Source organism: Dermacentor andersoni, chromosome 8 (genome assembly GCF_023375885.2).
Source record: "Dermacentor andersoni chromosome 8, qqDerAnde1_hic_scaffold, whole genome shotgun sequence".
Classification (NCBI taxonomy): domain Eukaryota; kingdom Metazoa; phylum Arthropoda; class Arachnida; order Ixodida; family Ixodidae; genus Dermacentor; species Dermacentor andersoni.
Genome location: NC_092821.1, coordinates 141,975,653 through 142,001,221, shown reverse-complemented (window position 1 = coordinate 142,001,221; position 25,569 = coordinate 141,975,653). Strand labels below are relative to the sequence as shown.

The window sequence follows — 25,569 nt, the reverse complement described above, 5'->3', positions numbered from 1 at the left end:
GCAAGAATCGAGATTTGCTGAGATGTTTGGTTCCCAGTAGCTATGCCAGTAGTTTTTCTTTGGTGCGCGCTTGTTCAGCTGCCCTGCCATGGCAGCAAGCCGCTCTGTAGGTTTTCTGCCTGCAAAGCGGGTACACCAAAACTAACCACGCACTTGCGATCACGTGTTGGGCCACCACTGGCCCAGCAGATTCGGTGTCAACTGTGTTGCGGTATTCGCCTTCCTCTTTTTTTCCTTCCTCCATATTCACAGCGTCATGACAGCGGCTTTCGTTTGGTGCTGCATTCATGCGTTACTTGTTCATGGCGTCGAATCGAGGTGTTTCGTCAAAGTTGAAAGGGTCCTTGCTGCCGATTAGCTTATTTTGATCGGTCTCGGGGATTTCAGCGACGGAACCGTGGAAATCGTTGAGCTGTGCATACCAACGTCCGGCCTGCCCAGCAAGCCTCTTCAGATTTCATTTTACAGTGGAGCTGTTAAAACCTCACTGGGTTTCTCATTGCGTTCGCAGCTTCGCCGAGCTGGGGGAGAGTGAAAGCAGAGTGTAATTAGCGACACGGCGAGGGTGGGTGGAGCCTGGCGGGGGAGAAGGAGTGGCGCGGAGCGGGGGGGGGGGAGGACACAGGTGGTCTGACGTCATTTTTCCCCGATGAAAACCCACGCGCTCGCCTCGGCGGTCCTCTTTCTCCCACTGGAAAAAAATTATGCATGACTCTGCTATCGCGAACACCAGCGACCAGCGGAGCTGGGGGAGGCCCAGCAAAAGTTGGCCTAAGTGTGCGGTTTGGCACTACTCGCCTTTCCCCAGCTCCGCTGTCTGGTGTTTTCAATAGCAGAGCCATGCATAATTTTTTTTTCTTTAAAGACAGCCTTTCAGGCGTGGTGGAGGTTACAAAAAATGGAGGTGTTTGTGCATTTCTGGGCCTCCGAAAGGTGCACGCATTTGTTGGCAGTGCTGCTCCACTGGTACAGGTGCGATACCTGACTGTTTTCAACATTCATGGGGAACTCCGCACTGCGACTCGTGTTGTAGCATATCACGGATATAGAATCTCACGATATACAGGCAGAAACGTCTGCCTCGCTTTCAGAAGCTAAATATAGATATTCTGCACTGATACAACGAGGCCGAAGACTGAAGTTACCTGCTCAGTGTGTCGTGGGATAAAAACAAACGAGAGTTCCGTCAATTGCGAGTCGGGGCCACACCTTTATTCTTAGCTGACACGTGAGATAGGGTCGTGTGCGTCCAATGACTTCATCCTTGCGGTAAGCAGTGTTTGAGCTAGGGTCCGGGCTTGCTAAGACCCGCCGCCCGTAGAAATTCTCAAACACTATAGTGAAACGCGAGAAGTGAATAACAACCAATCCGACCAAGTTGAGTTTCTTCCAACAGGTTTCCGAAATTCAGCGAGGGTTTTCCTTTGTTCAAAGTCGGTTGTATTAATCTAAATGCATGACTTGAAAACGAACTGAACCAGTTGTAATGGAATTCAGGTGTGTGCACGTATCACAAAGCAAGCTATAGTGGCGCTGTGCGCAGTTCGAGCGCTCCAAATCTAAAGCGAGCGCTGTTTGCAGTTGCTTCTAAATACTTTGCGAGCAAATAAACTAACAACTCACTGCGTTGAATGATAAAACAGCATCTTCCGCTATCACCGCTAAACTTAAGCATGCTATGAAAACGATATGTCGCTTCGCGGCATAACATGTGTCGTGTCAACTTCAGACCTTCCGAGGTAGTCATCATTCCTGCTACCGTGCCTGCAGACAAAAGTGCATTAGCGAGAATATTCCTGCTGCTTAAAGCATTAGTGACACTAATTCTGATGGCAGAAAACTATAAACGAACGAAAACCAAATGAAACTCAAGCATGCATCACTATATAATTTATCAAAGCGCCTGCCTGAAGAAAGCACACTCCGCGATTTCAAACGCCAGCGAGATAACTAAAATAAACAGAGAGAAAGCAATAGTCTACTCGCCGGGAACAAAGAAGTCGTGAGTGGAGAGTTTTTAAAAAACCGGTATAGTATCAGTCACCTTTTCCAATGCGGAAGTTTCCTATCCAAGTCGCCCTCCGATACGCGTCGTCTGCTTCTTTCTAGAAACGGGAACTCATACACTGATGTCTTTCCACCGCGATGACACGCATAATAGTACACAACAAAAGTCTTTCGATGCCCCCCCCCCCCCCCCTTTTTTTTTTCATTTTCGGGCTTGTGCGCGGCGGCATCGCGATTCGAGAACGACGAGGTATTTTGGCGTATGCCGCTACGGGACACCTCCTTTCGCTTCAAACCTGAACCTGCTTCGGATGTTTCTTGGCGCGGTCGCTAGGCAGCGAGCATTTACTTGGAGTCGTCAATAATCGCGAGTCACGATGTTTCCATTGACACGATAATTTTAAGACACATTCCAGACGGTTGTCCATCCCTCTACATTCACGCAGGGATAACAAGGTTTACTGAGCAGGTTTTCAGCTGTTTGTTAACCTTCATTCATTTTAAAAGGTAGGTTCTTTTATCAGTAGCAGTGTTGTAGCCAGAAAGGTTTTTCATGGGGCACCCACTTGGGGAGGGGTTGGGGCAGAATGGGATGAGGGGGCCTTGAAGGCCATATATACTAAGAAATAAATTTCACAAGGTGGGGGGACGGCAGGTGCCCAGTGTGCCACTCCCTGGCTGCGCTGCTGCGGTCGGGAGTTAAGTTTTCCCGGATTATACGTTCGTTTTCCGTAATACCATGCTACATATTTTGGCAAGGTCTCGAAATAGCGCACCTAGCATCATGACGCCACAGGGAGTTTGCGGAGTCATCAACGGGCCGGTAGCCACCGGTCACATCGCTGTGGTTGTCCTTCTGGATTACGAAGTGTCTGCCCGTGGTAAAAGTAACTTATTTGGTATTCTAGAAGCTATAGTCTAGACTACCTTAATTGCTAATGACCCTAGCGCGTGGACCGATCCGGTCGGGCAGGACTAGTCGGCCGTGCGCCTGTCCGACGAAGGTGATCCACGGAGGCGCGCCATCTTTGTGATGGCGTATTAGAAGCATGAACCAACTGCCGCACAACGAGTATAGTGATTTGTCAGAGACGAATTTGTCAGCGTGTGGTGCAATTTATTGCCTTTTTCATCGTAATCGCGCTGCGAGGCAAACCCGTGCAGCCTCAGTCAATAGAAAGGAAACCACGGGCACGGGTCCAGAGGAGTGATCACTCCTCGCGACATTTCGCGTGGCTCGGCATCGGACGGTGGTACCAGCGCTGGCCAGGCGCTAAGGCAGCGCGCTATTGGGCACACGCCAACCGGTAGGGAAGCTAGGCCGCGAAAATGGCGCTACATGTCGATAACAAGATCGCGATAACAAGTGGGCGCCTTTAGCTAGATGCCTCCGGCCAAGCTTTGACCATGGCTATGCGCGTTGCGGTGAAGTGCGCATGCGCTCCTGTATCCTGCAGGCGGGTTTGAGGCTGCAGACGCATGTGCCTCAATATATGAGCGGCGAATTTGCAGGCGCAAAATCGCAGCTACATGTTACTTAAAAAGCTTTCCTCCGTTCACTATAGTCTATGGGCTGTGCGTCGCGGTGATGCTGTTGTCAGGCGAAATTTCGGCGCTGCATTCGTTGCCCCATGCAGCCTCGAAATTCGCGTGCCACTGCTCCTTCGCTGCTGGCAGTTAAGGCCACACACACACGGCCAAGACAAAACGTCGTAGTACGTTCAGCCAAAACGTAGCGCTGCGAGGACCGTGGCGACGTAGAGTGCCACGAGGAAGTCGGCGCCCACGCTTCCGCTGCTACTCGGGTCCCCAGCACAGTGAGGAGTGTCGGGCCGAAGCTCGCTGATGGCGACGGTCCTGGCGCTGGTCCCCGGAACGGTGCATCGCGGTTCGGCGCTGTAGGTTCTCGCCGCCTCCGGCGATTTGGACAGGTGGCGCCTCTGTCGCAGCAGGCGTCGCCGGAACCACAGCAAGCGGCAGTCGCAAGTCCACGGGGTGCCTCGCAGTGAGAAAGAGCCTGCAGAACAGTGAGTATATGCGGTGGAGTCCGTTTATCTCATTCAGGCGTGCATTAAGAAGTATACTAAGTGCTAAAGTGACACCGGAAAGCCTACATTGTAAACGCCTCTCGTGAACTGATGTAGATAGTTTGCCCCTTGACGTCGCGTACGCAGCTTCGCAATGTGCTATGGTGGCTATGCACTCTACAGTCATGCTTCTAGACAGCTTCAAAGCCCCTCCATACAAGTTTTCGGCGAAGCGGTGGTGATGCGTGGAGGGTGGTGCTTTAGCCACCGCAACCGTTGCTAGTAGCCAGACATGGCCGCGATGACGTCAGTGCACTGTATAGTTACGCGTACATCTGTTAGCTTTCTGACAATGGCCGTCATTCACCAGATTACCACTCTGTTATCGATTTGTCGCTGCGTGCAAGAAGCGCCTGACGTGCTGTCACGTTTCTTTCTTCTTTTTTTTTTGCGCAACTTCTCGGCATGCTAGATACCTTGGGATGACTGCCAAGGTGACGTCAGTGTAAATCGTCTTTGACCTATGGTCAGTGAATTTTAATGTGTTGCGTCAGGTACTTGTTCTATGTTTGCAGTGACGTGGACGGAGGGGAGGTTTGGGGGTGTTCGAACACCCCCTTCCAAATTGTTCTGACTACACCCATCGCCTTCCCTCCCCACATAAAAGAAAGTTTCAAAAGAGGCACTCAGAAAGAGTTGAGAGGCCATGAATGACAGGGAAAGGTTGAGTGTGAAGACGACTCGGGGGCCAGCTGTGGTTCCAAATTGGCGGGGGGGTAGTTATGGGGACGATCCCCCCTCCGCCTTCACACGAAACGTCTCTACCGTCTCGTCGAGCACAAATGGGTAAAATGCACGGCACGCTACGTTTCTGTGGCAGCTCGCTTATTCTATGTGTAAAAAAAAAGCAACTAATAATTCCTGGTTGTTGGAATAAAGGGAGAACTCCGCTGGTCACATCGGTAATGGCTGGCTCCCGAACAGTGACCGGTAATGGTGTTGCAACAAAAAGTGAAAAATAAAGCGGCAAGAATAAAGTGGGGAGAAGAAAAAAAAAATCCGGCAGAACCCGTCTCATGGAGGCTACACGTCGACGTTAATGCGATTAGCATACAAGCAACGTAGGGACACATCATTATTGCTGAAGACGCCTTTGTTAAGAATTTGTAGTGGTCAGTCTCAAACTTCGACTGCTTCTGCTATATGCGACGCCCTGTCTCCCAGATTTGCCGACTTTGCCATGACCCTCGCTCGCCAGAGTCGGCCATGATCTCGACAACATGACGATGACTGTGTGGCGTTAGAATGACGTCAATGCAACGACGAAGACGGTATGACGACAGTATGGGATGATGATATTGAAGTTATGACGATGGTATAACGACGACAGCGTTATACGATAACGGCATGGGGACAATGCGATGACGACGGCATTACGAAGCTGGAATGACGACGTACGACAACGATTACATGACAACGGGGGCATACTCACGTTTGAATGACGGCAGCGGCATGATTACGATGTAATGACGAAGAAGGAATAACGTCGATGGAACGACAGTGGTAGGATGACAACAATGCGATGACGAACGTTTCTGAAATGACGACGGCACGATGACGGCATGAACGACGACTTTATGTATTATGACAATGGCGTGATGGACGACGGTATGACGAAAGTCGGATGCCGAAGCTGGAATGGCGATGTTGGCACGAAGACGAAGGCATCACGACCACGAGGCCAAGCCAGTAGACAACTTGGTTCACTGAGTCCGCGTACAGACAGACAGACAGACAGACAGGTTCAAGTGCCTGATGTAGGCAAAAGAATGTTAATCGTATTAAAATTGTCGCCTAATTCGTTATTAGAGCACAGGGACAGACCAAGGTCCGATCCGATTGGACAGGTAATTGAAGAGGCCCAAAACGATGCGAGACGGGAACTTGCCTAGTAACTTACCGAGTACCTAGTTAGGGGACAAAGGTTGTTTTGCATTAAAAAGGCCTCTAATGGTGACGAGAAAACACGAGCGCCATCTAGCTTACTGCTAACGTAGTGAGACGGCCGTCGCTCCTGAGCAGTGCCGTTGGTGCGCTCTTCGTCTCCCGCGACGAACGACGTGAGCACGGCGTTGTCCGACAGGTCGACGCTGAGACGGGGCAGCTCGGCCCACCTGCGCAGGAGTCCGGCTGGCAGCGTCTCCAGGAGCGGGCACTCCCGCAGCCGGAACGTGAAGGGACCGTGCGGGTGCAGCCCTTCGAAGGCGTCGGCCGCGACCGAGCGTAGCTTGGAGCCGCTCACGCTCAGCTCGCGAATCTGCCCACGGTGAGAAGCATGGAGGAAGGAAAGAACCAAGAAGATATGATTAGGCGACAAAATTGAAGCCGAGTAAGTCGGCCCAACACGCGATCACGTCGCGGAAAGTTCACGTTTTTGATCGCCATGCTTGAAGACGAGTGCGAAAGCAAAGGGAGGCTGTCAGGTCACAAATCTGTCTGTCTGTCTGTCTGTCTGTCTGTCTGTCTGTCTGTCTGTCTGTCTGTCTGTCTGTCTGTCTGTCTGTCTGTCTGTCTGTCTGTCTGTCTGTCTGTCTGTCTGTCTGTCTGTCTGTCTGTCTGTCTGTCTGTCTGTCTGTCTGTCTGTCTGTCTGTCTGTCTGTCTGTCTGTCTGTCTGTCTGTCTGTCTGTCTGTCTGTCTGTCTGTCTGTCTGTCTGTCTGTCTGTCTGTCTGTCTGTCTGTCTGTCTGTCTGTCTGTCTGTCTGTCTGTCTGTCTGTCTGTCTGTCTGTCTGTCTGTCTGTCTGTCTGTCTGTCTGTCTGTCTGTCTGTCTGTCTGTCTGTCTGTCTGTCTGTCTGTCTGTCTGTCTGTCTGTCTGTCTGTCTGTCTGTCTGTCTGTCTGTCTGTCTGTCTGTCTGTCTGTCTGTCTGTCTGTCTGTCTGTCTGTCTGTCTGTCTGTCTGTCTGTCTGTCTGTCTGTCTGTCTGTCTGTCTGTCTGTCTGTCTGTCTGTCTGTCTGTCTGTCTGTCTGTCTGTCTGTCTGTCTGTCTGTCTGTCTGTCTGTCTGTCTGTCTGTCTGTCTGTCTGTCTGTCTGTCTGTCTGTCTGTCTGTCTGTCTGTCTGTCTGTCTGTCTGTCTGTCTGTCTGTCTGTCTGTCTGTCTGTCTGTCTGTCTGTCTGTCTGTCTGTCTGTCTGTCTGTCTGTCTGTCTGTCTGTCTGTCTGTCTGTCTGTCTGTCTGTCTGTCTGTCTGTCTGTCTGTCTGTCTGTCTGTCTGTCTGTCTGTCTGTCTGTCTGTCTGTCTGTCTGTCTGTCTGTCTGTCTGTCTGTCTGTCTGTCTGTCTGTCTGTCTGTCTGTCTGTCTGTCTGTCTGTCTGTCTGTCTGTCTGTCTGTCTGTCTGTCTGTCTGTCTGTCTGTCTGTCTGTCTGTCTGTCTGTCTGTCTGTCTGTCTGTCTGTCTGTCTGTCTGTCTGTCTGTCTGTCTGTCTGTCTGTCTGTCTGTCTGTCTGTCTGTCTGTCTGTCTGTCTGTCTGTCTGTCTGTCTGTCTGTCTGTCTGTCTGTCTGTCTGTCTGTCTGTCTGTCTGTCTGTCTGTCTGTCTGTCTGTCTGTCTGTCTGTCTGTCTGTCTGTCTGTCTGTCTGTCTGTCTGTCTGTCTGTCTGTCTGTCTGTCTGTCTGTCTGTCTGTCTGTCTGTCTGTCTGTCTGTCTGTCTGTGTTGGCTTTGCTATTCCTTACAAAAACAAATAAAATAATTGATTGCCAGCTCATCTGAAGCAAAGTTCCGTTGTCAGTGGCGATGCAGAACCTTGCATGACAAATCAGATGCACCGTCTCACCTTCTTGTTGAAGGCCCACTGTATTTGGTAGGAGAGGCCCGACTCGTCCACGTGCACCACGAGCGTTTGAAGAGCCTTGGCCTGCAACAACATCTCCTGGAGTCGAAACGCCCTCGCGCTGGAGTACGTGTTGGTTTTGACACTGCGCAGGCACCTGTGGAGTTTCGAATAAAAAACAAAAAACACACCCATTTATTTATTTAGTACATACTGCAGACCACATTGTAGTCCTTGCAGGACGGGCAGACATTGAGTACAGGACATATACAAGATACGTTCGTATACATTCATAAAATATATAGACATTACAATGATATATTGCTCACAGAAACACTTAGTGAAAAAGATCGAAACACAATACCCGCACAAGACAAGACCCACACAAGACCGTGTATTATCTTCGATTGCACCTGCAGCTGCACCGCTAGCGTGTTACTAGAAATCCTCCTCTGCTGAGAGCCACATGTCCTCGTATTTATATCATATGAAGCCAACAAACACTGACACAAAGGACAACATATAGGGGAAATTACCTGTGCTTAATAAATGAAATAAAGAAACGATAAATTAGTGGAAATGAACGTGGATGAAAAAAGCAACTTGCCGCAGGTGGAGGACGATCCCACAACATTCGCATTTCGCGTGCGATGCTCTACCAATTGAGCTACCGCGGCGCCGTATCCCCATCCACTTTCTTGGGTATTTATGTTTCTTAGTAGAACCCTGGGAGTGTTAGCCAGCGTCACCCCTCACAAACCTTGGCGGCGGACGTGGAACATCCTTTCTGCCGCAGGCGTCACGAGAACGTGATCTTTTTGGGTGAATGCGACCGGTCAATAAACCCACACATGCTACCTGAAGGCATCAATGCTGTCAGATTACAGACCCTCGTTATGTAATGAACGAGAAGAAAGGGGGTTAACCGAGCGGCCCGATTTTTCATTAGTCGTATTATAAGAAGTGAAAAAACACTGACACCAAGGACAACATAGGGGAAATTACTTGTGCTTAATAAATGAAATAAACGATAAATTAATGGAAATCAAAGCGGATGAAAAAACAACTTGCAGCAGCTGGGGAACGATCCCACAACCTTCGCGAAGCTTGTGGTCAACGGTGCGTGGAATGCCTTCTTGCAGACGATGGTTGCGCGAGCCTGCACAAGTGTGACATTTCTTGGGCATTAAATTTAACTGAAGATGACTTTCTGTGGTCGGCAGACAACGGAAAGGAGGTGTCGTCAGAGTCTGATAGCCACCAGCTGCTAAGATTCTGCTGTGTGCGTGTCTGTGTGCCTACGTATGTTCCGTAATATCGTTTCAACCCGACATGCGACAACTCAGGTTTCGTTACTTGACTTGCGCGGTAGAGTTGGTACCAAGTTAACTTTTTTTTTGGGGGGGGGGGGATATTTGGGCGGTAATATAACTGCGCGTTGGAATCGGTGGCGCCGTAGAATCGTGTGACTGTTGTCAATTATTCGCCCGTTTCATTGCTGCGCCTTGACCTAGTGAAAGCTGGCGCGCGCACACGATGCTCTGGCACGTGATACGTCACGTGACGCAATCGCCAATCGTATGTGTTGGCGTTATGCGGACGTACACTATAAGAATACTGGCGTTCCTCTTGAGCTTCTGCGCCACTGGCCATGGGCGATACGGGCAATACAAACTTTAAGCCAGCGTTATCAAATTTTCATTGGGCGTTGACTGCAGTCAACGCTTTCCTGTCGGTCCCATGTCGTGCGCCATCCAGGGTGGACGGATGAATGGATGTTATGAGCGTCCCCTTTGGAACGGGGCGGTGGGTTGACTCACCAAGCTCTTGTTGTTATATTGCCTAATGTTCTACCTATGTTAAAAAAAAAGGGAAAGCAAAAAAAAAAAAAGTTCACGACGAATTCCCATAACCAAACTTTCTGAACCCATATTGTGAACTTCTGAAACAACGCCTCCGTTGTCTGTCGTTTCCTTACTTTTCTTCCACCAATCTTCCAATTACCGCTTACTAATTTCTACTGCGGACACGTTTACTTTCCTCCTGCTCTTGTTGAACCCAAGGACTTTAAGGAGGCCAGAGGTGCCTAAATTGACTGCTGGGTAGACGCCTTCACATCCTAATAAAACATGCTCCATCGTTTCCCTACCTTTATCGCAGCAAGCACATGCTTCTTCTTCCTTCTTATATCTCGCTTTATAGGGGCGTGTTTTAAGGGATACCGATCTCGCTTCGAAAAGTATAACGAGCTTCCTTTGAGTTATCATAAATTGTGTCTGTCCTGATTTCGTTTTTTCCACTTAAGTAGTTACTCATAGCAGGTTTCTTTTCCATTGCCGCCACCCATGAGATTTATCAGCCTCTCTGACTTTCCGCTTGACGTTCTTTGTTGCCATGTTGTTCACCATACAGGTCACATATTTGCTGGTAAGCTTCCTAATTCTTTTCCTGCACTGTGAATCAACGTTTTTCCTGTACAAATACCTGAAAACTCTCCCAGCCGCATTTCCAAATATGAGTCCTGCAACCATTACAACTTTCCACATAGCCCGGAGCACCTCGTACCTATTGTAACCCCGTAGTGATCTGCGTTTCATTATGGCCACATTTCTCTTCCCCTTTGCAGTTATTGTTCTTTTCCTGTGTTTCAATATATTTATTGCCTCCGTTTATCCACATACTAAGATATTTAAATTTATTGACCCGAGGTATTTCCTGGCCATGAACTGACACTGTGTGTTCACTGCTTTCATTGAATACCATAATACCTGATTTTCTAACGCTAAATTTCAGTCCTAAATTCTCGCGTTCCTGTCCACAGATATTAGCCCGACGTTGCATATCACTTTGCTTGTTCGCTAGCAACACAATGTTGTCCGCATGAAACAAACCTGGAAGCTGCTGGTCTACTACTGTGGCCGACCGTTTGTATGAGAGATTAAACCCAATATTACTTTCCCGTAGCGCCCTTTCCATCCTCACCATGTACATCATAAACAGCAGTGGGGATAAAGTTGCGGTCTACGTTGTCATACGCTCCTGTCATGTCTAAAAAGGCCACATATAATGGTCTCCTTTCTACTCTGGATATTTCAATACACTTAGTAAGGACAAATAAGTTATCATTCGGACGCCTACCTATCCTGAAGTTCTCACAAAATGCCATTATTGTCTGCCCATGCTTGCAGCTTTAGTTTATTTGCCTGCATTGCTAACCTGTATATTATATATGTAATGGTCAACAGTTTATATGAGTGCACATGATTTCTATCTTTCTCCTTCTTACCTTTATAAGTTAAATTTATTCTACTTTGTCGCCAACTGTGTCGCATTCGTCCATCTTCTAATCTTTTTTCTACTCCTTTCAACAGAGCTTCCTTACTTTTTGGCCCTAGTTGATTAATCAGCATAACGGAGCCATGCCTAGCCCTGTGGCTGTGCGCCTCAGAATTTTCTCTTCAGCTTTCTTCCAGTTGGAATTTCTCAGCACCAGCTCCTTTTCTATCTGGTTCTCTTTCATGCTCTTTTTTTTCTTCAAATACGACATCGTCATTGCCTTGGGAAGATTCGGCTGTTATTTTTCGGATGTAATTTAATGCCGCGTTTCCTTTGAGTTTGTTTTCATATTCGTCTAGGATATGTTGTATTGTTCCAGACTTCCTGCCTACTGAGTTTATGGGGTTCCAAAATATTCTAGTTGCGGCCTTCATTTTCCCACGCGCTTCTGACAACCGACATTCACTTTCATCTTTTATCTTTGCTCGAACCAGTATTTGAACCATACATTTTTTTTTCTCCCGGCATAATAGGATGGATGGATGCTATGAGCGTCCCCTTTGGAACGAGGCGGTGGGTTGCGCCACCAAGCTCTTGCTATTATACCGCCTAATGTCCTACCTAGGTTAAACAATACAAAAACAAAGAAAAACACTATGAACTCCCACAACCAAATTTTCTGATCCCCTCTTGCGCACTGAGCTTTTGTACGTCTCCGTTTTTTGTCGTTTCCCTACTTTTCTTCCACCAATGCTCTAATCGCCTCTTACTAATGCCTATTGAGGACATGTTTACTTTCCCACTACTCTCGCTGAACCCAAGGGCTTCAAGAGGCCAGTGGTGCCTAAATAGACCGCTGAGTAGACGTCTTCACATTCTAATAAAACATGCTCCATAGTTTCCCTAGGTTTACCGCAGCAAGCACATGCTTCTTCTTCCTTCTTGTATCTCGCTTTATAGGTGCGTGTTCTGAGGCATCCCGATCTCGCTTCGAAAAGGAATGAGCTTCCCTTTGAGTTATTATAAATAGTTTCTTTCCTGATTTCGTTTTTTCCTCGTGCGACGCCCTAAACGCCACCTGGCGACGCTCTTCATCACGCCAGCGTTGTGAGACGTCTGGCAGCTAGCTGCCCTGTTCTGTCCAGCAGGAGCTGCGCCGGGTCGCGCCCGCGTATAGTGAGAACACAGTTCGAGGAGTTCAAGCGCGACGCTGATTCCTTAGTATCGCTGTCAATGCTTCGACCTTCGGACCAGACTACGAACTTTGAGTTCTAAATTTTAATCAAACGTAACACTTAAATTTTCTTCTGCTTTCTCTGGCTTCGTTATCTATTTATTAGCACGGTTGTGACCAAAAGAAAAAGTAGAGAACCTACGAATTACTTATTCAGTTGATTACTCTAGCTAGTGTACCTTGAAGAAATCAGAGTCGCGCGAAGCACTTCTCCCACTCTGCAGTTTTCTCAAACTCTGCATCCCATACATCAAGAATGCACGGCAGGAAACGTATATGTTACGAGCAGATGAACGACGCGATCACAAGGGGAGGGGTGATAGTCCTGCGGCAGACCTTACTTGAGAGGATCCAATGTGCGGGCATCGAGGAATTTCAGCTCGAGGCCCCTGATGTCGAGGTGATGAAGCGTGCTGAAGGGCTTGAAGCTTTCGCTCCAGAGCCCTCTGATGGGATTTCCGGAAACATCCAAGCTACGCAAATCGGTCACGTGAGTCCACCATCCAGGGTCTATTTCTCGAATGCGGTTGGACGAGAGGTCAAGCGTCCTGAGCTTGCTCACATTTGCGAAAGACGTGGCCGAACAGTTTGCGATCGAGTTTAAGCCGAGTGAGAGTTCGACGAGGTTAGCCGCGTTCACATCCGGCACTGAGGTGAGGTTGCAGTCGTCGAGAGCAAGGAAGGTTACGGGCAGGTTCAGAGATCCCAGCTCCACTCGAAGCAGGGGGTTTCGAGACACGTCCAAGACCACCAGACGGCTGAGGTTGGCGAAGACCTGGCCCGGCAGGATGATGATCTTGTTGGACGACAGGTTTAGGCTCTCGAGGTTGAAGAGGTGATCGAACTCGGTCGCTGCGATGAGCTTGATACGGTTGTGCGACAAGTCCAAACGCGTCATAGTGGTTCGAGTGGGCGCGAACGCCTTGGTGAAGGGCCTGGGAAGCGAGTTGTGCGACAGAGAGAGGTGGACGAGGGGAGTCCCTTCGAATGCGTCTTCCGGCAGTGACGCGATATGGTTGTTATCGAGAGCCAAGACTTGAAGGCGAGCCATCCTCGTGAAGGCCTCTTCGGGGAGTGCGGAAAGCCGGTTGTGACTGAGCAGCAGCACGCAGATCTCGGACGACGCTTGAAAAGACCGCGGCGAAAGTTGAGCGAGTCGGTTGTGGCTCAAGTCGAGAACTTTGACCCGCGGCAGCTCCGACGCCACTTCGACGGACACGGTTGACAGGAAGTTGTGGGACAAGTTGAGAAAGGTCAAGCTGTGCCGTGTTGTCCAGAAGAAATGGCGGGCTATGCTTTCGACGAGGTTGTGGCTGAGGTCGAGGGAAGTCACGTTAAGGATGGCATGCTCGGCTCCGTATTTTAGCCTGAGGTAGGTTATTTTGTTGTGCGAAAGGTTAAGCTGCAGTAAGTGATGCGTGTTCCGGTTAGCAATAAACTGCGCGTTGAACTCTGACAACTTGTTGAAACTGAGGTCGATATCCCTGAGTCGAGGGAGGTCAGTTAACGCTCCTGTGTCGATCACCGACACCTTGTTGCGCGACAAGTTTAATTTCGTCAGGTTGTGCAAGTTGTTAAACGTCTTTGTTTCAAGGCGAGTGACTTCGTTCGCAGACAAGTCAACGGCTTGTAGGCGTGCTAAATCGCTGAATGTGAATGGCTGTATCTCCTTTATGTAGTTTTGGTTAACCTTTATTGTAGTCAATTTTGTCTGAGCTGTTCCGTTCAGAAAATCCTTTGGAAAATAACGCCAATCATTCTGCATCACATTGAGCGCGATAAGCTCACTCATTTGGTTCAATGGTGTCAGTTCCAAATTAGGTAACCTGGCATAGGTGGCGTCGAGGCTGTTAATTCTTTGACACGATTGAAGAAATCTGTTTACAGTGTCCGGTACGAGCCGAGTTCCAGAAATATCGATGGCTTTTAAGTTTGAGCATCCTTTGGGGAACCAATTAAAATTGAGTGTCGTTATGGGATTGTACGCGAGGCGCAGGTTTGCCAGCTTCGAAAGCATTTCGAAGGCATGCTCCTCGATGTACACTATGTTGTTCCCGCTGAGATCTAAAGACAGAAGCCCGTCAAGACCATGCTTAAAGTCTTGCCTTTCTATGGAGGTTAAAGCGTTGTCAGCCATGTTTAACGACTTCAGTCTCGACAAGAATTTTAACGCAATTTTGGGAACTGCGTCGAAATTGTTGTCCGAAATGTCTAGCACACGTAAGCTGACCCTGCACGAGAAAAGATCGTACTCGCCGAACTCCGACAACTGGTTGTCGCGCATGTTTAATGTATGAAGTCTTCGGAGCTTTCCAATAGTCCGGGGAAACTCGCGCAGCTTGTTGTGTGCCAGGTCCAAGTGGACAACGACATCGTCTAAGCCTTGAAACAGCCCTTCGGGTAGTGATTCGATGTGATTTACCGAGAATGAAACGTGTCTCGGTGCCAACGTCTTGAAGAGGTTCGGTGGCACGTAGCGGTGGTAGTTGTCCGCCAGCACCAAATGGCGGACGGTGACTTTCTTTTGATTCTGGAACATTCTCGGAGGCAGCTGGGAGATGACGTTTCGGCCGAGGTTCAAGGTGTCCAGGTGCTCCGTGGGGAGTGTCCAATTAGGATCCAATCGCTGTATCGCGTTGTCGCCCAAGAGCAAGTAGGAAAGATTCCTGAGTTGGACGAATGCGGTTCCTGGTACCTGTTCCAAAAGGTTCCCTGTCAGGTTGAGCCTCACCAGAGATGGCGGGAACGGACGTCCCTCAATGCTGAGGATGTTGTTGTTATCCAGGTCGAGGATGGTCAGGTTGCCGAAATAGTAAAACATGGCGTCATGCACGGACGTTATGACGTTGCTGGAAAGATGAAGGCTTCTGAGGCTGACGAGGCTACGTGCCACTGCGGCCAGCTCCTTCACGTCCAGTTCACCGATGCTGTTGAACCTCAGGTCCAATCGCTGAAGGCGAGTCAGCGGAAGCACAGCTCCAGAGGGAAAGCTCGTCAATCGGTTTCTGCTCAGATCCAAGTTGGCCAACTTTGGCACGCTCGCGAATGCGCCGTCTTCGATCTGGCTGAGCTGGTTGTCGTTTACGTGAAGGGACGTGACATTGCTAGGACGTAGAGACGAGGAGTTCTTGAGTATCATCAACAACGTGCATCTCTCGATGGTCACGTCAGCGTATCCGCTCATTTCCGGAAGTGTCGTCAAGGGGACTGCCCGGCAATGCGCTTTCATGCGATCGTGGTCGCAGGTGCACAAGGCGTTGAAGTCGCAAGGTCGAGCACTGCCTTCGGAGTCTCGAGACGCGTCCGCTTGTTGCCAAGATACGGCGTTTGCAGTGCAGAGGCACGCCAGTAGCGGAAAGGTTCTGAAAAGAGAAAGACGCAAAACTAGTTCGCTAATATTATGATATGACATCCTAATATTTATTTTACATAAGCAGGGCTTCATGGAGAGGGCGATACTGAAAAAAGAAAGTTCCGTCAATAAGCAAAGTGACGCAATAGTTGGCGCAAAAATGAAGTGAAGAGGAAGCTTTAGCTCGGGCCCAACCCCGACGCGGCCTATACAAATACATGTAAAACGCAAAAATGTTTTTCTGAGATAACCCCTGAACCGATCTAATGAAATTTGTTGCATTTGAGAGAGAAAGTTCAATTCTAGTGACTGTTGTTAGCGGAATTTTGTTTTAGGTACTGAATTTTGTTAAAAGAATTTTCAAAAATTCGAAAGTTTGAAAAATATAGAAGCACAACGTTTACAGACTCATAGCTCTGCCTAAAAAACAGATATCGCGGTTTTGTAAATGGCACCCATTTAGATCATTGAAAGCGGACAAATTCGATACGTTATTTTATGTCTTCCGTGAATTTGTTATGTTGTGTACGAGGGTTCTGCAAAAGCTGTATTTCCATATCCATAATTTCGTTTAGATTCATGTGTAACATATCAATTTTGTCCGCTTTAGATTTACTATTAGATGCGATTCACGGAATTGTATTATCAATTTTCTTCGCCGAGTTAGAGTTGAAAACTTTATAGGTTCGTTTTTTGAAGATTTTCTATCTTTGCCAATTCTTAACAAAAATGTACGACCCAAATCAAAAATTCGAAACCAACAGTCAGTAGATTTTAAGCTTTTCTTTTAAATGCAACAGACCTTGTCAAATTTGGTGTAGTGGTTGCCGAGAAAAACGAATTCTCCTTTTACATGTATTTAGATAGCAGCACCGAGCCAAAGCTCCCTCTTAACGCAGGAAGTCTCTCTCTATATCATCCGGTGTCGTTTGTAGTGAGCACTTTCGCAGATGGGGGGAGAACGATCTGCTTTCGAGAAGAACACTTTTCTGATGTCGACTCTGTCTTTGTGGATGTAGTGCTACCCGGTGTTGGGGAAAGGGGCCAACTTTCTTTAAAATTTCCTAAAGAGGGATCAAAGAATACTTTACATTGGTGGGAGTTCATTAAGCAACTGACTGGTCCTTTCAAAAATGACTTTATGAGATGACACCATGACTGCACAATGTCTGCTTCAACTTCTTCATAGGTACGACGTTGTATATTTTCCAGAGAGGCGTGCCGGACTCCCTTTGGGAGTCACCAGACACCTTAGTCTAGGCCGACTTGGAACAAGACAAAGTGGTAAGTTTGATCAATAATTTTAGATCAAAATTACAACTTCATGACGACACAGTGAAAATCCCATTTCTTCCGAAAGCCTTCAACTATGTTCGTAATGATTGGCCACTGTCTAATAGAGGTGGCCAACTGCTCAAGTCGTATTTTCAATGCCAGAATGAGTCACGTCTTCTAGATTGACGGCTTTTTCATGGAAACGCCTCGTGATTTTGGCCTCTTGTCAGCAAGATGCTTTGTAAAAGCCTCTATGTTGCTCATCAGTACAGTGTTTCAACAACAACGATGACCACAACAACAGCGAAAGTAATGCAACACTGTACTGGCAAACAATGAAGGTGGAGATTGTAAGCATTATTTTGCGCTATAAATTTTTCCTGCAACTTCAGGGGTCAAACAAACTAAAGCCTACAACGGATACAGGCTCTCCTCAAACGACCTTTGAAAGCTGCGTCAGTTTTTTCACTTGCACAAAGTGGCATACTTGCTCATCGTTGATTATTTCAGCAGATACGTTAAAATTTAACTTCTCTGTGGCAGCAACAAAAGTACTATGAGACACATATTTGCCAGATCTGGCATTCCAGTAAAGGGGTGTGCGATAACGGCCTCCCATTGAATTCGCAAGCATTCAAGCAATTTTTCCTTCATAATTATACAAGCCGAGCAATTTTGTGTCACTCATCCTGCCCGCATTATCGTCAGTCCAGTGGACATGTGGGACGCTAGGTGCAGACTATCAAATATGGCCTCATGAGAACATTTATAGCTGGCACTGACATTTCAGTTGTGCTAATAGAACGTATATAGACACTGCCATATGTAACTATACCGTCACCTTCCGATCTGTTGATGGGACGTTAACAGTTGAACGTTGAACTGCGAGCAGCGAAACGGCGTACCCATAATGCTGTTTCGGGGGTTGCGGTGGTGTCAGTGATGGTTAGGGGGCGGGGGTGCAGGTGGCATACTAACAGACATATTTAGGAGGGAGTGCAGGTGCCCGGTGTGCCCCCCCCCCCCCCCTCTCTGTCTGGCTAGGTTAGTGGCGAGCAGCACAAAAAGACTAGACAGGATAGCGGCAAGCGTGTCTTGCCTGCACTCGTACCCCACAACATATAAAAAAAGGAATATTTCATGTGTGATTACTAGCGCCATTCCCACTTGTGTCTGACTCGGCCACGCTTGACGAAGGCGCTCACTCACGCTGTTCCTCTGTGGCGTTCAAGTCGCTCGCAGCAACTTGCTGTGTAACATTCAAGGAATAAACGGCGTTTAAATAAGAATAGTTTATATAAGAAGTAATAATTGCTTTTGTTGCGAAGCAATCTTAACAAGTTCAGCCGAACTTTTTCAGACCGTTATCTGGCCGGCATCTGGCCATATTCGTGGGCCGATCCCGACGTTAGTGCAGTTTAAAAAAATGTCGGTTGATTAGCCCCTGTGGCCATTGGGCATGCGATGCTCTTCAATGTTCCTCACTGTTATCACAACAATATACACTTGCGTAGTGACATTGTCATCTGAAGTAGACTTCGCTTCGATATATTTTTTTAAGTAGAGGAGAGCAAGAAACTTCTTATGTACATCTTACACTCATAATAAATATCATGCGATTACATTCTAACGACACTTTTTCACACAATAACTTCTCTGAACTAGAAATAATTACAGGTAAAAAGAAATCTTCATTCAAGTTCGTACCCGCACACCAACGTACAGAAAAGTATATACTAGTAGCTACATATATACTATGTACTCGTGGCGACGCATTTGTAAACGAAATGCAAGAAAGTGTATATACACGTGCCAACACTATTCATGTAATGAAGTCAAAGAGAATTCAAATGGACGGTTTGTGTTATTATTATTATTATTATTATATGGTAACATACAAACACGCAAAGGAAACAGGGAGGGAGCAAGCTGACAACTGCCACCGAGATGGGCACCATGTCAGCCTACTCTGCGGTTTGTGTTAAGATACGCGATATAAAGCAGAATACGAACCAGTCATGTTGAGGCTTATATATTAAAGCAACCTTGTAGAAGTTGAGCAACACAGCAGCGCACGCAAAGTGTTTAATCCGAGGGGTCGTGTCACACGGGAACTCGAAACATGGACTCCACTGCTCTGAATTCGCCAGCGGCCAGAATTGTGTTGTTAATTCTAACAATATTTTTGTGTGAAGCTCTAAAGTGACTGTGTGTTTGTTATGCCGTGCTAAATGTGAGCAAAGCTTGGGTTAGTACATTAAGGAGCTTGACGATGATTTCCAATTATCAAAGCAAATTTTTCATTCGACTTGCGGAGCTCTGATCGAGACACTGATGCGTTTGAACTGGGGCAGAATTTTTCCTTCACTTATTGTGCTTGACTGCCGTAGCCACCACAGCAATGTTTCCGCGAAGTCTGTCGAAAATTGATCGAGCCCGCGTCTTCGCGCTCGGCAGCCATAGCCAAATCCATAGCTATCAAGCCACCTCGGCGGGGTACCTTTCACTTATATAGATGTGCCGTGAAGACTACACATACTTCCTGTTTTGCGGTGATTTTCTCAAGTCTTTGGGGCGGTTCATGTGTCTAAGGGAGAACCACAGGGCGTTTGGTGTTGGCCTGTGCTTTCGATTTCGCAGTCCGATTCTTTCTAGCTATTGTGTCCATTATTTTTTTTTCTACCGCTGACTCTATGAGGCTTCCACGCAAGTCGCTTTCTACGGGATTGTCGATTTGTCCCTACCAAGCTTTCCCCTATGTCTTGTCATGCCGCTGCTTTGTTATGTCTGTTGCCTGCAAAGATATCAAACGACCGCTTCTTCAACTTACTTAGTAATGTCCAGAACCGCAGTTTATAAGCTCTTCTTGCCCCTCTGGTCTCGTATACATCGAGCATGTGCGTTGAAAGTCAACGACTATTTCACTATTTCTATATCGAAGTGTAATGAAGGTCAACGAGTATTTCAATATCTAAGTAACTATAGTTTCAAACGTACCATGGTCTCTTGCGTAAAATCTGACTCTGCTGATTCTGCTTTGAAGGTTTGCATTATTTCTTCAATTTTCAAAGTGCAATGCCCACTTAGGTTGACATTTGCTGGTTTGCGCTCTGCTTCGTCCCTGCATTCTTTCTGTTCGCTTGTATACGTGTATCTGCGTGCAGGAGTGACGTAATCAGCTCGCTTTAGCGTGATAAGGAGTTGCACCAGTCAGCCTGACACATGCTTGAATGCGACAACGCAATCTAGTAAAAGAGGACGTCATATCTGCATGGTCTCTCACTTCATGTTCGTTTTACAGGATGTCCAAGCGAATGCATTACTACGAATAGTGGGTGAGAATCAGATTTTTTTTAATAATTCACTCTTCATGTTACTCATCTGAATTTAGGAGCAAGATCAAATATATTTGGTTTATTTATTTCGATAATCGAAGCACTCAATTTTTCGTATATTCGTACTCAATTAGACACACGTATTTCGCTATTACAATACAGCCTGACACCCTCATATACTTATACGCGTCTGCTACAACTGTCGCCGGGCAGAAGTGCTTACCTGAGCAGAAGACGGCCTAGCGAGGAAAGTGTGGGAATGTGCATCTTGAGAGCTGTCGAAGGAAGGAAGAGACCGCGAATAACGGAGCCTACATGAAAACTTCACAAACTTGACGCCCTATAGAGACGGTGGCAGCATAATCTTATCATCGCAGAACCCAAGACCGCTCTCCCGTATTGGCTCCGTAAGCACTACGAAGGTCCGCCACCATTTCACTCGCGGACAGACGGACGCCCACGTCTCTTACGCAAAGTAGTTGCATCCTTTTCGTCCCGCTGAATGCCCGCTGTAACAGTCAGCCACCAGACGACAGCCCTCTCCGCCGTTGCCGTCACCACCGTCTGCACAGCTTTCGAATCAAAGCATTTGCGTGTGCACCCTCCAGGATTCACTGAAGCTACATGGCACAATGTTTTATGTTTTCACACGGCATTCTGCGCAGTTCTTCGTCTAAGCAGGATGCCATAGATGCTCCTGTAGCGTAGGTCGCCTTTCGAGTGGCCACTCGTGAACATGGTTACAATAAAGCGCTGTGCCTCGCCTTCGTCGTCAACGATGTCGTCGTCACCGAGCTGCGAGTCGTCGCACTGGCACGAGGCAAAAGAAAGAGAGAACGAAAGTAGTGGGCCGTTTTATTTCGGGTAACGCCTGGGCCGCCGGCGCCGCCTCATCGTAGCGTCGCTTGTTTGCTTTGAAACCAAACTAGAATGATGTTCGCGAAGGTGGAAGACAGAGGTGGGGGGGAGGGGGCAGGACCACGTGCTTCGCGGAGATGCACTTCGCAAGAGTCTCGTCTCTGCTACTATATTTAAAAGCGCGAGTTTCGCGTAATAAACAAAGACCGCAGTGCCCCCCCCCCTCTCTCTGTGTGTGTGTGCGATCGCTTCATCAGAGATGCTGAATGTGGTAGCCCTACGTGGAATTGTTACGTTGATATTTTGTAGGCAATGCTTGAACACGTAGAGAAGTATAGAAAAACTGCATATAAAACAGACAGGATGGAAGAATAAAGAAATATATATATAGCAGGCGACTGGGGTCGAGAATTCGTCATTGACCGTTCCGTTTTGGTCGCCACAATAATATTTGCAATGTAACGCTCTAAGCTTGAACACTTGGCCAAACGGCCTCACGAGAAATTCTTGTGACTCGGTGAACTGGCGTAACCCACTCTTCACGACAGTGTATCATCTTTTAATGCATTGGCATTAAGGGTGTCAAAGTGAAAAAAAAAAAGACTCTGTGGGTGAAGTGTGGGAACCGGTCACACGGTAGAGGTAGAAATGGGAGAGGGTGTGTGTGTGTGTGTGTGTGTGTGTGTGTGTGTGTGTGTGTTTGTGTGCGTGTGCGTGTGCGTGTGTGTGTGTGTGTGTGTGTGAGAGAGAGAGAGAGAGAGAGAGAGAGAGAGAGATATGAAGCAGGCCATTCGTCGCGTGAGCCCCTGAAGGACACTTTGAAATGTGGTGAACGAGGTTCAAATCATGGACTTGGCGCCTCAGATAGGTGCGACGTACTTCCTAACGCATTTCTCTTGAATTTACCTCTAAATCGCCACGTTATCTTTTTTTTTTTTGGCCCATACACTCTGATGACGATGTCGTCGTACCTTCGTGACGTTCAGTCTGTGGATACAGAAAGGGAAAGATCCAACAGTTTAACACTGAAACTGAACTCCTCGTCATTTGCTGGACCGACAGCTACTTCTTGAACTGCAAACGCATGTGCGTTTTCTCAGACAATGTATATTACTTGCATTAATTAATTTCACGGCGCATGCTCATAAATCTTTGCATCCTTAACTTGTGTGTGCAACTTTGCATGCGTTTATACTATTTGAGTATATTAAGCGCATTTCGGAGTATTCTGCGGTCTTGGTGGCACAGAAGCCAGTGTCACCTAATTGAGATAAGCGCTCCTTAAAACTATGTCATTAAATAAACAAAAAAAAAAACCTCTTGAGCGTTGATACACTTGAGCGACCTTTATCTTATCACTTAGCAACCTTTAAACATATTTGCGTTGATGTTTGCGGGTATCCTTGTGCCGTTCTATTGTGGCTTCCTGGACTTACATTAAAAAAAAAAATAGATTGTGGGGTTTTGCATGACGAAACCACAATGATTACGAGGCACACCGTAGCGGGGGACTCCGGAATATCTTTGACCAGCTGGAGTTCTTTAACGGGCGCCCAATTCACGGTACACGGGCGGTCTTGCATTTCACCCTCGTCGGAATTCAGCCACCGAATTCGGGATTCGAACCCGCGCCCTCATGTTTAGCAGTGCAACGGCAAAGCTATACTACGCCGCCACGGCGCACAATATTATTATCAACGTTTTTGTGACATTCCTATGCATTCTGTACCTTTTTTGTGCACTTTGGGACTTCAGTTTTCTAGTCATGCGACTATTGGATACGAGTGGCGACTTTAATAATGCGATTAGCAGTGTGTTAGGTGTGTTATTGGTGATGTGTATTATATGACGATATTATGAAAGGCGGCTTAAACCTAATGACACGTACCCAGTGACACGCGCCCCAGCGAGCCAAGTTGAGGTCGAAGAGGTTCAAATAAAGGAACAGCCAGATCCGTTGTCATATACCTAGTGAGCCCGAGTTGGGGTGAAACGTGGCCACTGAAGACTGGCACGTACCCAGTACCACGTACCCAGTAGCTCAAGTTGGCATCAGAGAGGTTCATTAAAGAGCAGCCCACACCTACAGCCAAACACCCAGTGACCCCCCAAGTTGCTGTGAAAGAGGTTCATCGAAGAACGTCACATACCTACAGTGTTACGCAACAGTGACCCGAGTTTGTCCGACGATTGGCTTGAACCCGGTTTCATCAGCATACCAACCCGATGCTACACACAGTTCACAATGGCCTATTCAATGATCCAAATTGGTGTGAGAGGGTTGAGGCACGAACCTATTATATAAGTTCGGTCAACTGGGAAGTTCCCAAGGAATGCCATTCGTATTAAAAATGTTGTCTCCTCTTGAAATTTCGTGTGGCTGGTGGCGCCAATATCCGAGACACATGATTAAACTTTTGATGGGCGTGTTTTGGATTCTAACAATTGGTGTATCACGTGAAAGTTGAGCTACAATACAGCAAACGTTGGTGATGCATCTATCCTATAGAGATGATTGGCGACTTTAATGCTATTAGCAATCCATGTTATGCTTCTTGGTGTGCAATTGACACTTCATATAACAATTATGAAAGGCGGAGCATTTCCAGTCACACATACCAAGTCGCCCAAGTTTGCACAAAATAGTTTTATTGAAGAGCAGCCCATACCCAGTGGTAAATTACCATGTTACTCAGGTTTGCGTCAAAGAGGTTCGTTGAACAGCAGCACATACCCAGTGATCAAAGTTGGCCCGACAGTTTTTCTATCCTCCTTAGTGCGTGCGAGCCATGATAGAGGATCATCATCATCATCATCATCATCATAAGCATCATCATCATCATCATCATCATCATCATCATCATCATCATCCATTTCCTCAGCACATCAGCCCGATGCTCTGCCCATTTTGTCACTGACTACCCAGTGACCCAAGTTGGCGGTAAAGAGGTTAGGCGCGGACATAATACATCAAACTGGGTTACGTTATTAAAGAATGCTAATAGGGAAAAAAGGGGGGACTTGCACTAAATTGCCTTTATTCTACACATCATGCGAATTCACCGTGTGACGTTAAATCAACGGAAACCGGTCCAAAAATAAAATGCTCTTTACGCACTTTTTCTCACCATTATACAAACCCTGAATACAAAAAAAAAAATATGGCGGAATAGAGAGATGGCCGCAGAAAGAAAGAGTGATCAACAAAAACGAAGACACACACACATAAAAAAAAAACGACGCTGATGACGCAGGTGACACACTTCGCCGGTGCTCCATCCACGATACACATCTTGCACGACACGCACACCGTCTTACGGTGTAGCTCAGTGGAAAGTAACGTGCACCGTAAAAAAAAAAAAAAAAAAACGCAAAATGAAACGAACTTTCCGTGCCAAGCGTGCACACGAGAAGTTCTCGCAATGCACTCCAGTGGGGGCTCGCCATCAGAACAAGCTGGCTGCGCCACGTTTTTCTTTGATTTGTCAGCGGAAACATTGCGGGGAATAAGAACGCTCGAGAGTAAGCGTCTTCAGTGGAACTTCTCTCGTTGAAAGCATTATATTTTTTGGTTGTGGAGCGAATATGAAATTGTACAATATATGTATACGAGGGAGAATAAAGAAAGGCAATAAAAAGCACGGAAAGGCACCTTAAATCCGGAGGAAAACAGAGGTCACGCATTGTCGGACGAACAGGGGAAAAAAAAAAACTCTAGAAAATGTGATTGCCGACAATTGGTTCTCGTCGGTACGTTTCTCGTCACGTGATCAGTCAGTATGTAAAAAAACAAAAACAAAGTAAAGACATGATCCAAGTCACAAAAGAACAGGCCCGGTGCTCAAGAAAGTGTGATTGTCGACGATTGGTTCTCGTCGGTACGTTTCTCGTCACGCGATCAGTCACTATGTCAAAAGAAAAGTACAGATGACGTGATCCAAGTCCCCAAAAAGGCAGGCCCGGTGCTCAAGTCCTCACGCGGTGCCCTTGATGGAGAAGTCCTCGGTGACGTCGAACATCTGCGCGATGGCGTTCTGCTCGTTCTCGGCCCGCTGTGCCAGCAGGTAGAGGCAGCAGCCGAACGACAGGAACATGACGATTAGCGCCATCATCGCGACCGAGAGCCATAGGAAGAGGGTGAGGTTGGTGCGTACCTTTGGCAGCTTGATCTCTGCACGTTAGAACAACTATAGGCAATCTCATTTTTGATCGTTCGACAGAGGGCGAAAAAGACGACCATCAACCCGTTAGCCACAGATTCGACATTAGCTCCCCGCACTCGGAAGTGCATCTTAACTCGAAGTCGATGCTTGACTTGACCTGAACGACGCCTGGCGTGAACGGTGCCCAAGAAGCTCATTGCGCTTCCTTCGGCGCG

General features: G+C 47.4%; 1 protein-coding gene across 1 annotated transcript; it reads right to left on the bottom strand.

Moving 5' to 3' along the window:
* Positions 1 to 2,473: 2,473 nt before the first annotated feature.
* On the bottom strand, positions 2,474 to 21,112 carry LOC126525875 (uncharacterized). Its single transcript, XM_050173840.3, has 5 exons — positions 20,557 to 21,112; positions 12,713 to 15,733; positions 7,865 to 8,018; positions 6,081 to 6,351; positions 2,474 to 4,024 (listed from the first exon to the last, which is right to left on the bottom strand). Exons 1-5 carry the CDS (start codon positions 20,598 to 20,600, stop codon positions 3,729 to 3,731), a joined length of 3,786 nt encoding a protein of 1,261 aa, XP_050029797.2. The 5' UTR covers positions 20,601 to 21,112; the 3' UTR covers positions 2,474 to 3,728.
* Positions 21,113 to 25,569: the final 4,457 nt, after the last annotated feature.

Bases quoted from the DNA above. Each gene is read 5' to 3' on its own strand.
- LOC126525875 (XM_050173840.3), bottom strand. From the start codon at position 20,600: ATGCACATTCCCACACTTTCCTCGCTAGGCCGTCTTCTGCTCAG. The intron at 15,734-20,556 runs GTAAGCACTTCT...TTCTCTTTTCAG, and splicing joins CTAGGCCGTCTTCTGCTCAG to AACCTTTCCGCTACTGGCGT. The intron at 8,019-12,712 runs GTAAGGTCTGCC...GAAACTCCACAG, and splicing joins CGCACATTGGATCCTCTCAA to GTGCCTGCGCAGTGTCAAAA.